Genomic DNA, 13,558 nt, shown 5'->3' on the forward strand with positions numbered 1-13,558 from the left:
TGTTGGACTGGGGAGCGTTAATATGTTGGACTGGGGAGCGTTAATATGTTGGACTGGGGAGTGTTAATATGTTGGACTGGGGAGCGTTAATATGTTGGACTGGGGAGTGTTAATATGTTGGACTGGGGAGTGTTAATATGTTGGACTGGGGAGTGTTAATATGTTGGACTGGGGAGTGTTAATATGTTGGACTGGGGAGTGTTAATATGTTGGACTGGGGAGTGTTAATATGTTGGACTGGGGAGTGTTAATATGTTGGACTGGGGAGTGTTAATATGTTGGACTGGGGAGTGTTAATATGTTGGACTGGGGAGTGTTAATATGTTGGACTGGGGAGTGGTAATATGTTGGACTGGGGAGTGGTAATATGTTGGACTGGGGAGTGTTAATATGTTGGACTGGGGAGTGTTAATATGTTGGACTGGGGAGTGTTAATATGTTGGACTGGGGAGTGTTAATATGTTGGACTGGGGAGTGTTAATATGTTGGACTGGGGAGCGTTAATATGTTTAACATGATCTACTGTTTTCTGTTCTTTGTGGTAATGAGTGTTGTTCTCTTGTGTGTTGCAGTTATACGCAGGTGTTTAAGTGTGTGTGTCGCTTCCTTGGACGTGCGGAGAGAGAGAGGCCGAAAGCAGCAGCTGTTATGGGACTGGGAGCAGCCAAACTCTTCATTACGCACTGTGCACCTCCTGGGTATACACACACACACACACACACACACACACACACACACACACACACACACACACACACACACACACACACACACACACACACACACACACACACACACACACACACTCACACTGATTTCACATAGCATTGACAGTGTTACCTGTAAAAACGAAAAAATCCCTAACTAAAACGTTCCCCCCCCCCCGCAAAGTTAAAATCACCTGTGCAGTTATCACAAAACGACCACTAATGGTTACACCACCCTGTTGGTTGGTTCCTACAGACAGTGAGTCACGTGGCCGTGGCTTGTTATTAAAGCAGGCAGACAGGCATCCAGGCATTCAGTTACTGTTCCATTGAACTTTACAATGGGCAAAAAGAGTGACCTAAGCGACTTTGAGTGTGTTATGATAGTTGGTGCCAGGTATAAATTATACATGCATACACTGAGGCCAGTTTATTAGGTACACCACCCCATCCATTAAAATGGATCACTCCTACAGAGTGTGTTATGATAGTCGACAACAATATAATGTTTTCATAATAACAAGGACCAGTTTGATGTCTGACAACATCTATTGAATGTTCATGATTTAATGCTTGCCAAAGACCGTAAAATGAGGGACATTTCCTTTGAGGGGTTGGCAGGTCTTTTAAACACATTGCCACAATCATGACTAGGTCTGTTGAGGAAATAAAGTACAGGCTGTTGCCGGCAATACCTTCCAGATACTGTACCTTTCAGATATAAAGACAAGTTGGCAGCGATACCTTCCAGATACTGGACCTTTCAGATATAAAGACAAGTTGGCAGCAATACCTTCCAGATACTGTACCTTTCAGATATAAAGACAAGTTGGCAGCAATACCTTCCAGATACTGTACCTTTCAGATATATAAAGACAAGTTGGCAGCAATACCTTCCAGATACTGTACCTTTCAGATATATAAAGACAAGTTGGCAGCAATACCTTCCAGATACTGTACCTTTCAGATATATAAAGACAAGTTGGCAGCAATACCTTCCAGATACTGTACCTTTCAGATATATAAAGACAAGTTGGCAGCGATACCTTCCAGATACTGTACCTTTCAGATATAAAGACAAGTTGGCAGCGATACCTTCCAGATACTGTACCTTTCAGATATATAAAGACAAGTTGGCAGCAATACCTTCCAGATACTGTACCTTTCAGATATATAAAGACAAGTTGGCAGCAATACCTTCCAGATACTGTACCTTTCAGATATAAAGACAAGTTGGCAGCAATACCTTCCAGATACTGTACCTTTCAGATATAAAGACAAGTTGGCAGCAATACCTTCCAGATACTGTACCTTTCAGATATAAAGACAAGTTGGCAGCAATACCTTCCAGATACTGTACCTTTCAGATATATAAAGACAAGTTGGCAGCAATACCTTCCAGATACTGTACCTTTCAGATATAAAGACAAGTTGGCAGCAATACCTTCCAGATACTGTACCTTTCAGATATATAAAGACAAGTTGGCAGCAATACCTTCCAGATACTGTACCTTTCAGATATATAAAGACAAGTTGGCAGCAATACCTTCCAGATACTGTACCTTTCAGATATAAAGACAAGTTGGCAGCAATACCTTCCAGATACTGTACCTTTCAGATATATAAAGACAAGTTGGCAGCAATACCTTCCAGATACTGTACCTTTCAGATATATAAAGACAAGTTGGCAGCAATACCTTCCAGATACTGTACCTTTCAGATATAAAGACAAGTTGGCAGCAATACCTTCCAGATACTGTACCTTTCAGATATAAAGACAAGTTGGCAGCAATACCTTCCAGATACTGTACCTTTCAGATATATAAAGACAAGTTGGCAGCAATACCTTCCAGATACTGTACCTTTCAGATATAAAGACAAGTTGGCAGCAATACCTTCCAGATACTGTACCTTCCAGATATATAAAGACAAGTTGGCAGCAATACCTTCCAGATACTGTACCTTCCAGATATATAAAGACAAGTTGGCAGCAATACCTTCCAGATACTGTACCTTTCAGATATAAAGACAAGTTGGCAGCAATACCTTCCAGATACTGTACCTTTCAGATATATAAAGACAAGTTGGCAGCAATACCTTCCAGATACTGTACCTTTCAGATATATAAAGACAAGTTGGCAGCAATACCTTCCAGATACTGTACCTTTCAGATATATAAAGACAAGTTGGCAGCAATACCTTCCAGATACTGTACCTTTCAGATATATAAAGACAAGTTGGCAGCGATACCTTCCAGATACTGTACCTTTCAGATATAAAGACAAGTTGGCAGCGATACCTTCCAGATACTGTACCTTTCAGATATAAAGACAAGTTGGCAGCAATACCTTCCAGATACTGTACCTTTCAGATATATAAAGACAAGTTGGCAGCAATACCTTCCAGATACTGTACCTTTCAGATATAAAGACAAGTTGGCAGCAATACCTTCCAGATACTGTACCTTCCAGATATATAAAGACAAGTTGGCAGCGATACCTTCCAGATACTGTACCTTTCAGATATAAAGACAAGTTGGCAGCAATACCTTCCAGATACTGTACCTTTCAGATATAAAGACAAGTTGGCAGCAATACCTTCCAGATACTGTACCTTTCAGATATATAAAGACAAGTTGGCAGCAATACCTTCCAGATACTGTACCTTTCAGATATAAAGACAAGTTGGCAGCAATACCTTCCAGATACTGTACCTTTCAGATATAAAGACAAGTTGGCAGCAATACCTTCCAGATACTGTACCTTTCAGATATAAAGACAAGTTGGCAGCAATACCTTCCAGATACTGGACCTTTCAGATATATAAAGACAAGTTGGCAGCAATACCTTCCAGATACTGTACCTTTCAGATATATAAAGACAAGTTGGCAGCAATACCTTCCAGATACTGTACCTTTCAGATATAAAGACAAGTTGGCAGCAATACCTTCCAGATACTGTACCTTTCAGATATATAAAGACAAGTTGGCAGCAATACCTTCCAGATACTGTACCTTTCAGATAAAGACAAGTTGGCAGCAATACCTTCCAGATACTGTACCTTTCAGATATATAAAGACAAGTTGGCAGCAATACCTTCCAGATACTGTACCTTTCAGATATATAAAGACAAGTTGGCAGCAATACCTTCCAGATACTGTACCTTTCAGATATAAAGACAAGTTGGCAGCAATACCTTCCAGATACTGTACCTTTCAGATATATAAAGACAAGTTGGCAGCAATACCTTCCAGATACTGTACCTTTCAGATATATAAAGACAAGTTGGCAGCAATACCTTCCAGATACTGTACCTTTCAGATATATAAAGACAAGTTGGCAGCAATACCTTCCAGATACTGTACCTTTCAGATATATAAAGACAAGTTGGCAGCAATACCTTCCAGATACTGGACCTTTCAGATATAAAGACAAGTTGGCAGCAATACCTTCCAGATACTGGACCTTTCAGATATATAAAGACAAGTTGGCAGCAATACCTTCCAGATACTGTACCTTTCAGATATAAAGACAAGTTGGCAGCAATACCTTCCAGATACTGTACCTTTCAGATATATAAAGACAAGTTGGCAGCAATACCTTCCAGATACTGTACCTTTCAGATATAAAGACAAGTTGGCAGCAATACCTTCCAGATACTGTACCTTTCAGATATATAAAGACAAGTTGGCAGCAATACCTTCCAGATACTGTACCTTTCAGATATAAAGACAAGTTGGCAGCAATACCTTCCAGATACTGTACCTTTCAGATATAAAGACAAGTTGGCAGCAATACCTTCCAGATACTGGACCTTTCAGATATATAAAGACAAGTTGGCAGCAATACCTTCCAGATACTGGACCTTTCAGATATATAAAGACAAGTTGGCAGCAATACCTTCCAGATACTGGACCTTTCAGATATAAAGACAAGTTGGCAGCAATACCTTCCAGATACTGTACCTTTCAGATATATAAAGACAAGTTGGCAGCAATACCTTCCAGATACTGTACCTTTCAGATATATAAAGACAAGTTGGCAGCAATACCTTCCAGATACTGTACCTTTCAGATATAAAGACAAGTTGGCAGCAATACCTTCCAGATACTGTACCTTTCAGATATATAAAGACAAGTTGGCAGCAATACCTTCCAGATACTGGACCTTTCAGATATATAAAGACAAGTTGGCAGCAATACCTTCCAGATACTGGACCTTTCAGATATAAAGACAAGTTGGCAGCAATACCTTCCAGATACTGTACCTTTCAGATATAAAGACAAGTTGGCAGCAATACCTTCCAGATACTGGACCTTTCAGATATATAAAGACAAGTTGGCAGCAATACCTTCCAGATACTGTACCTTTCAGATATATAAAGACAAGTTGACAGCAATACCTTCCAGATACTGTACCTTTCAGATATATAAAGACAAGTTGGCAGCAATACCTTCCAGATACTGTACCTTTCAGATATATAAAGACAAGTTGGCAGCAATACCTTCCAGATACTGTACCTTTCAGATATATAAAGACAAGTTGGCAGCAATACCTTCCAGATACTGTACCTTTCAGATATATAAAGACAAGTTGGCAGCAATACCTTCCAGATACTGTACCTTTCAGATATATAAAGACAAGTTGGCAGCAATACCTTCCAGATACTGTACCTTTCAGATATAAAGACAAGTTGGCAGCAATATCTTCCAGATACTGTACCTTTCAGATATAAAGACAAGTTGGCAGCAATACCTTCCAGATACTGTACCTTTCAGATATAAAGACAAGTTGGCAGCAATACCTTCCAGATACTGGACCTTTCAGATATAAAGACAAGTTGGCAGCAATACCTTCCAGATACTGGACCTTTCAGATATAAAGACAAGTTGGCAGCAATACCTTCCAGATACTGTACCTTTCAGATATATAAAGACAAGTTGGCAGCAATACCTTCCAGATACTGTACCTTTCAGATATATAAAGACAAGTTGGCAGCAATACCTTCCAGATACTGTACCTTTCAGATATATAAAGACAAGTTGGCAGCGATACCTTCCAGATACTGTACCTTTCAGATATATAAAGACAAGTTGGCAGCAATACCTTCCAGATACTGTACCTTTCAGATATAAAGACAAGTTGGCAGCAATACCTTCCAGATACTGTACCTTTCAGATAAAGACAAGTTGGCAGCGATACCTTCCAGATACTGTACCTTTCAGATATATAAAGACAAGTTGGCAGCAATACCTTCCAGATACTGTACCTTTCAGATATATAAAGACAAGTTGGCAGCAATACCTTCCAGATACTGTACCTTTCAGATATAAAGACAAGTTGGCAGCAATACCTTCCAGATACTGTACCTTTCAGATATAAAGACAAGTTGGCAGCAATACCTTCCAGATACTGTACCTTTCAGATATATAAAGACAAGTTGGCAGCAATACCTTCCAGATACTGTACCTTCCAGATATATAAAGACAAGTTGGCAGCAATACCTTCCAGATACTGTACCTTTCAGATATATAAAGACAAGTTGGCAGCGATACCTTCCAGATACTGTACCTTTCAGATATAAAGACAAGTTGGCAGCAATACCTTCCAGATACTGTACCTTTCAGATATAAAGACAAGTTGGCAGCAATACCTTCCAGATACTGTACCTTTCAGATATAAAGACAAGTTGGCAGCAATACCTTCCAGATACTGTACCTTTCAGATATATAAAGACAAGTTGGCAGCAATACCTTCCAGATACTGTACCTTTCAGATATAAAGACAAGTTGGCAGCAATACCTTCCAGATACTGTACCTTTCAGATATATAAAGACAAGTTGGCAGCAATACCTTCCAGATACTGTACCTTTCAGATATATAAAGACAAGTTGGCAGCAATACCTTCCAGATACTGTACCTTTCAGATATATAAAGACAAGTTGGCAGCAATACCTTCCAGATACTGTACCTTTCAGATATAAAGACAAGTTGGCAGCAATACCTTCCAGATACTGTACCTTTCAGATATATAAAGACAAGTTGGCAGCAATACCTTCCAGATACTGTACCTTTCAGATATAAAGACAAGTTGGCAGCAATACCTTCCAGATACTGTACCTTTCAGATATAAAGACAAGTTGGCAGCAATACCTTCCAGATACTGGACCTTTCAGATATAAAGACAAGTTGGCAGCAATACCTTCCAGATACTGGACCTTTCAGATATAAAGACAAGTTGGCAGCAATACCTTCCAGATACTGTACCTTTCAGATATAAAGACAAGTTGGCAGCGATACCTTCCAGATACTGTACCTTTCAGATATAAAGACAAGTTGGCAGCAATACCTTCCAGATACTGTACCTTTCAGATATAAAGACAAGTTGGCAGCAATACCTTCCAGATACTGTACCTTTCAGATATAAAGACAAGTTGGCAGCAATACCTTCCAGATACTGGACCTTTCAGATATAAAGACAAGTTGGCAGCAATACCTTCCAGATACTGTACCTTTCAGATATAAAGACAAGTTGGCAGCGATACCTTCCAGATACTGTACCTTTCAGATATATAAAGACAAGTTGGCAGCGATACCTTCCAGATACTGTACCTTTCAGATATATAAAGACAAGTTGGCAGCAATACCTTCCAGATACTGTACCTTTCAGATATATAAAGACAAGTTGGCAGCAATACCTTCCAGATACTGGACCTTTCAGATATATAAAGACAAGTTGGCAGCAATACCTTCCAGATACTGGACCTTTCAGATATAAAGACAAGTTGGCAGCGATACCTTCCAGATACTGTACCTTTCAGATATATAAAGACAAGTTGGCAGCAATACCTTCCAGATACTGGACCTTTCAGATATATAAAGACAAGTTGGCAGCGATACCTTCCAGATACTGTACCTTTCAGATATATAAAGACAAGTTGGCAGCAATACCTTCCAGATACTGGACCTTTCAGATATATAAAGACAAGTTGGCAGCAATACCTTCCAGATACTGTACCTTTCAGATATATAAAGACAAGTTGGCAGCAATACCTTCCAGATACTGTACCTTTCAGATATATAAAGACAAGTTGGCAGCAATACCTTCCAGATACTGTACCTTTCAGATATATAAAGACAAGTTGGCAGCAATACCTTCCAGATACTGTACCTTTCAGATATAAAGACAAGTTGGCAGCAATACCTTCCAGATACTGTACCTTTCAGATATATAAAGACAAGTTGGCAGCGATACCTTCCAGATACTGGACCTTTCAGATATATAAAGACAAGTTGGCAGCAATACCTTCCAGATACTGTACCTTTCAGATATAAAGACAAGTTGGCAGCAATACCTTCCAGATACTGTACCTTTCAGATATAAAGACAAGTTGGCAGCAATACCTTCCAGATACTGTACCTTTCAGATATAAAGACAAGTTGGCAGCAATACCTTCCAGATACTGTACCTTTCAGATATATAAAGACAAGTTGGCAGCAATACCTTCCAGATACTGTACCTTTCAGATATATAAAGACAAGTTGGCAGCAATACCTTCCAGATACTGTACCTTTCAGATATATAAAGACAAGTTGGCAGCAATACCTTCCAGATACTGTACCTTTCAGATATATAAAGACAAGTTGGCAGCAATACCTTCCAGATACTGTACCTTTCAGATATATAAAGACAAGTTGGCAGCAATACCTTCCAGATACTGTACCTTTCAGATATATAAAGACAAGTTGGCAGCAATACCTTCCAGATATTGTACCTTTCAGATATATAAAGACAAGTTGGCAGCAATACCTTCCAGATACTGTACCTTTTCAGATATATAAAGACAAGTTGGCAGCAATACCTTCCAGATACTGTACCTTTCAGATATATAAAGACAAGTTGGCAGCAATACCTTCCAGATACTGTACCTTTTCAGACAGCTATAGTTGACAGGTTTTCATATTTTTAAAGGTGTAATACACAGACTTCTAATATGACAAAAACCCAAATACAGCTTCCCTTAATCTTCCTTGATGTCTAACCCCTGACTTCTGTGACCTCTAACCCCTTAACAGATTGGTGATTTCCCACCATGTTGAGGCCAGGATAGAGGAGGCCCTGCATTTGCTGCTAACCAGGTACACACACACACACACACACACACACACACACACACACACACACACACACCAAATCCCATATGGACCCCTAGGCCCTACACCCTAAGCACGTGGCGGTCTCAGATGTTTGGGATATGTGAATAGGACAGGGTTCTTCAATTCCGGTCCTGGAGGGCCGAAACACTTCCGTTTTTTATTTCTACCTGGTAGGTAATTGCACTCACCTGGTGTCCCAGGTCTGAATTAGCCCCTGATTTAGAAGGAGAGGATGAAAAACAGAGGTGTTTTCGGCCCCCTCCAGGACCGGAATTGAAGAACCCTGGCATAGGGTCTAGGGGTCCATTTAGGATTGGGGAACAAGGCAGCAGCTACTCTTCCTGGGGTTTATTACGGATCCCCGTTAGTTCCTGCCAAGGCAGCAGCTACTCTTCCTGGGGTTTATTATGGATCCCCATTAGTTCCTGCCAAGGCAGCAGCTACTCTTCCTGGGGTTTATTATGGATCCCCATTAGTTCCTGCCAAGGCAGCAGCTACTCTTCCTGGGGTTTATTATGGATCCCCATTAGTTCCTGCCAAGGCAGCAGCTACTCTTCCTGGGGTTTATTATGGATCCCCATTAGTTCCTGCCAGGGCAGCAGCTACTCTTCCTGGGGTTTATTATGGATCCCCATTAGTTCCTGCCAAGGCAGCAGCTACTCTTCCTGGGGTTTATTATGGATCCCCATTAGTTCCTGCCAAGGCAGCAGCTACTCTTCCTGGGGTTTATTATGGATCCCCATTAGTTCCTGCCAAGGCAGCAGCTACTCTTCCTGGGGTTTATTATGGATCCCCATTAGTTCCTGCCAAGGCAGCAGCTACTCTTCCTGGGGTTTATTATGGATCCCCATTAGTTCCTGCCAAGGCAGCAGCTACTCTTCCTGGGGTTTATTATGGATCCCCATTAGTTCCTGCCAAGGCAGCAGCTACTCTTCCTGGGGTTTATTATGGATCCCCATTAGTTCCTGCCAAGGCAGCAGCTACTCTTCCTGGGGTTTATTATGGATCCCCATTAGTTCCTGCCAAGGCAGCAGCTACTCTTCCTGGGGTTTATTATGGATCCCCATTTAGTTCCTGCCAAGGCAGCAGCTACTCTTCCTGGGGTTTATTATGGATCCCCATTTAGTTCCTGCCAAGGCAGCAGCTGCTCTTCCTGGGGTTTATTATGGATCCCCATTAGTTCCTGCCAAGGCAGCAGCTACTCTTCCTGGGGTTTATTATGGAGCCCCATTAGTTCCTGCCAAGGCAGCAGCTACTCTTCCTGGGGTTTATTATGGATCCCCATTAGTTCCTGCCAAGGCAGCAGCTACTCTTCCTGGGGTTTATTATGGATCCCCATTAGTTCCTGCCAAGGCAGCAGCTACTCTTCCTGGGGTTTATTATGGATCCCCATTTAGTTCCTGCCAAGGCAGCAGCTGCTCTTCCTGGGGTTTATTATGGATCCCCATTAGTTCCTGCCAAGGCAGCAGCTACTCTTCCTGGGGTTTATTATGGAGCCCCATTAGTTCCTGCCAAGGCAGCAGCTACTCTTCCTGGGGTTTATTATGGATCCCCATTAGTTCCTGCCAAGGCAGCAGCTACTCTTCCTGGGGTTTATTATGGATCCCCATTAGTTCCTGCCAAGGCAGCAGCTACTCTTCCTGGGGTTTATTATGGATCCCCATTAGTTCCTGCCAAGGCAGCAGCTACTCTTCCTGGGGTTTATTATGGATCTCCATTAGTTCCTGCCAAGGCAGCAGCTACTCTTCCTGGGGTTTATTATGGATCCCCATTAGTTCCTGCCAAGGCAGCAGCTACTCTTCCTGGGGTTTATTATGGATCCCCATTAGTTCCTGCCAAGGCTGCAGCTACTCTTCCTGGGGTTTATTATGGATCCCCATTAGTTCCTGCCAAGGCAGCAGCTACTCTTCCTGGGGTTTATTATGGATCCCCGTTAGTTCCTGCCAAGGCAGCAGCTACTCTTCCTGGGGTTTATTATGGATCCCCGTTAGTTCCTGCCAAGGCAGCAGCTGCTCTTCCTCGGGTCCAGCAAAATTAAGGCATTTATACAATTTCAAAACATTACAATACATTCACAACAGATTTCACAAAACATTGAGTGTGTGCCCTCCGGTCTCTACTCTACTACCACATATCATATCACAAAATCCATGTACAAAATGTGTGTATAGTGTGTATGTTAACGTGTGTGTGTGTCTGTTCCTGTGTGTGTCTCTTCACAGTCCCCTGCTGTTCCATAAGGTGGATTTTAAATCTGATTCTACTGCTGGCATCAGTTACCTGATGGGGAATAGAGTTCCATGTAGTCATGGCTCTATGTAGTACTGTGCGCCTCCCATAGTCTGTTCTGGACTTGGGGACTGTGAAGAGACCTCTGGTGGCATCCGTTACCTGATGTGGAATAGAGTTCCATGTAGTCATGGCTCTATGTAGTACTGTGCGCCTCCCATAGTCTGTTCTGGACTTGGGGACTGTGAAGAGACCTCTGGTGGCATGTCTTGTGGGGTATGCATGGATGTCCGAGCTGTGTGCTAGTAGTTTAAACAGACAGCTCGGTGCATTCAACATGTCAATATCTCTCGCAAATACAAGTAGTGATGAAGTCAATCTCTCCTCCACTTTGAGCCAGGAGAGATTTGACATGCATGTCATTAATGTTAGCTCTCCGTGTACATTTAAGGGCCAGCCGCGCTGCCCTGTTCTGAGCTAACAGGGCCATATAATGTGTGTGTGTGTGTCTGCGTGGTCTGAGTGTGTGTCTCTGTGTGTGTGTGTCTGTCTGTCTGTCTGTCTGTCTGTCTGTCTGTCTGTCTACAGGGTAACGGAGGTGGTACGGAGACAGATGGTGCAGTGTGACTTCAGTCCAGAGTTTCTCCAGAAACTTCAGGGTTTCTACCAGACCCTCCCCCTCCCTCCCAGCTGCATCACTCTGAGAAACAGGTATAGACCAGACCCTCCCCCTACCTCCCAGCTGCATCACTCTGAGAAACAGGTATAGACCAGACCCTCCCCCCCTACCTCCCAGCTGCATCACTCTGAGAAACAGGAATAGACCAGAACCTCCCCCCCTACCTCCCAGCTGCATCACTCTGAGAAACAGGTATAGACCAGACCCTCCCCCCCTACCTCCCAGCTGCATCACTCTGAGAAACAGGTATAGACCCTCCCCCCTACCTCCCAGCTGCATCACTCTGAGAAACAGGTATAGACCAGACCCTCCCCCCTACCTCCCAGCTGCATCACTCTGAGAAACAGGTATAGACCAGACCCTCCCCCCCTACCTCCCAGCTGCATCACTCTGAGAAACAGGTATAGACCAGACCCTCCCCCCTACCTCCCAGCTGCATCACTCTGAGAAACAGGTATAGACCAGACCCTCCCCCCCTACCTCCCAACTGCATCACTCTGAGAAACAGGTATAGACCCTCCCCCCCTACCTCCCAGCTGCATCACTCTGAGAAACAGGTATAGACCAGACCCTCCCCCCCCCCTACCTCCCAGCTGCATCACTGAGAAACAGGTATAGACCAGACCCCCCCCCCCCCCCCCTACCTCCCAGCTGCATCACTCTGAGAAACAGGTATAGACCCTCCCCCCCTACCTCCCAGCTGCATCACTCTGAGAAACAGGTATAGACCAGACCCCCTCCCCCCTACCTCCCAGCTGCATCACTCTGAGAAACAGGTATAGACCAGACCCTCCCCCCCTACCTCCCAGCTGCATCACTCTGAGAAACAGGAATAGACCAGAACCTCCCCCCCTACCTCCCAGCTGCATCACTCTGAGAAACAGGTATAGACCAGACCCTCCCCCCCTACCTCCCAGCTGCATCACTCTGAGAAACAGGTATAGACCCTCCCCCCTACCTCCCAGCTGCATCACTCTGAGAAACAGGTATAGACCAGACCCTCCCCCCTACCTCCCAGCTGCATCACTCTGAGAAACAGGTATAGACCAGACCCTCCCCCCCTACCTCCCAGCTGCATCACTCTGAGAAACAGGTATAGACCAGACCCTCCCCCCTACCTCCCAGCTGCATCACTCTGAGAAACAGGTATAGACCAGACCCTCCCCCCCTACCTCCCAACTGCATCACTCTGAGAAACAGGTATAGACCCTCCCCCCCTACCTCCCAGCTGCATCACTCTGAGAAACAGGTATAGACCAGACCCTCCCCCCCCCCTACCTCCCAGCTGCATCACTGAGAAACAGGTATAGACCAGACCCCCCCCCCCCTACCTCCCAGCTGCATCACTCTGAGAAACAGGTATAGACCCTCCCCCCCTACCTCCCAGCTGCATCACTCTGAGAAACAGGTATAGACCAGACCCCCTCCCCCCTACCTCCCAGCTGCATCACTCTGAGAAACAGGTATAGACCAGACCCTCCCCCCCTACCTCCCAGCTGCATCACTCTGAGAAACAGGAATAGACCAGAACCTCCCCCCCTACCTCCCAGCTGCATCACTCTGAGAAACAGGTATAGACCAGACCCTCCCCCCCTACCTCCCAGCTGCATCACTCTGAGAAACAGGTATAGACCAGACCCTCCCCCCTACCTCCCAGCTGCATCACTCTGAGAAACAGGTATAGACCCTCCCCCCCTACCTCCCAGCTGCATCACTCTGAGAAACAGGTATAGACCAGACCCCCCCCCCCCCTACCTCCCAGCTGCATCACTCTGAGAAACAGGTAT

The 13,558-nt window shown here is 43.9% G+C and overlaps 1 protein-coding gene across 1 annotated transcript in view; it reads left to right on the forward strand.

Moving 5' to 3' along the window:
* The window catches only part of LOC311119955 (uncharacterized protein), a gene marked incomplete at its 3' end in the record, with an annotated part of 27,642 nt that extends 15,787 nt beyond the window's left edge, over window positions 1-11,855 (forward strand). The window contains exons 8-10 of the mRNA XM_084194597.1: window positions 573-698; window positions 8,783-8,845; window positions 11,681-11,855. Of these exons, the coding sequence (XP_084050723.1) occupies window positions 573-698; window positions 8,783-8,845; window positions 11,681-11,855 (364 nt within the window). The remainder of the gene's footprint in view (window positions 1-572; window positions 699-8,782; window positions 8,846-11,680) is intronic.
* Window positions 11,856-13,558: the final 1,703 nt, after the last annotated feature.

The sequence above is a fragment of the Coregonus lavaretus genome (assembly GCF_964263955.1).
Source record: "Coregonus lavaretus genome assembly, contig: HAP1_SCAFFOLD_3198, whole genome shotgun sequence".
Taxonomy (NCBI): Eukaryota; Metazoa; Chordata; class Actinopteri; order Salmoniformes; family Salmonidae; genus Coregonus; species Coregonus lavaretus.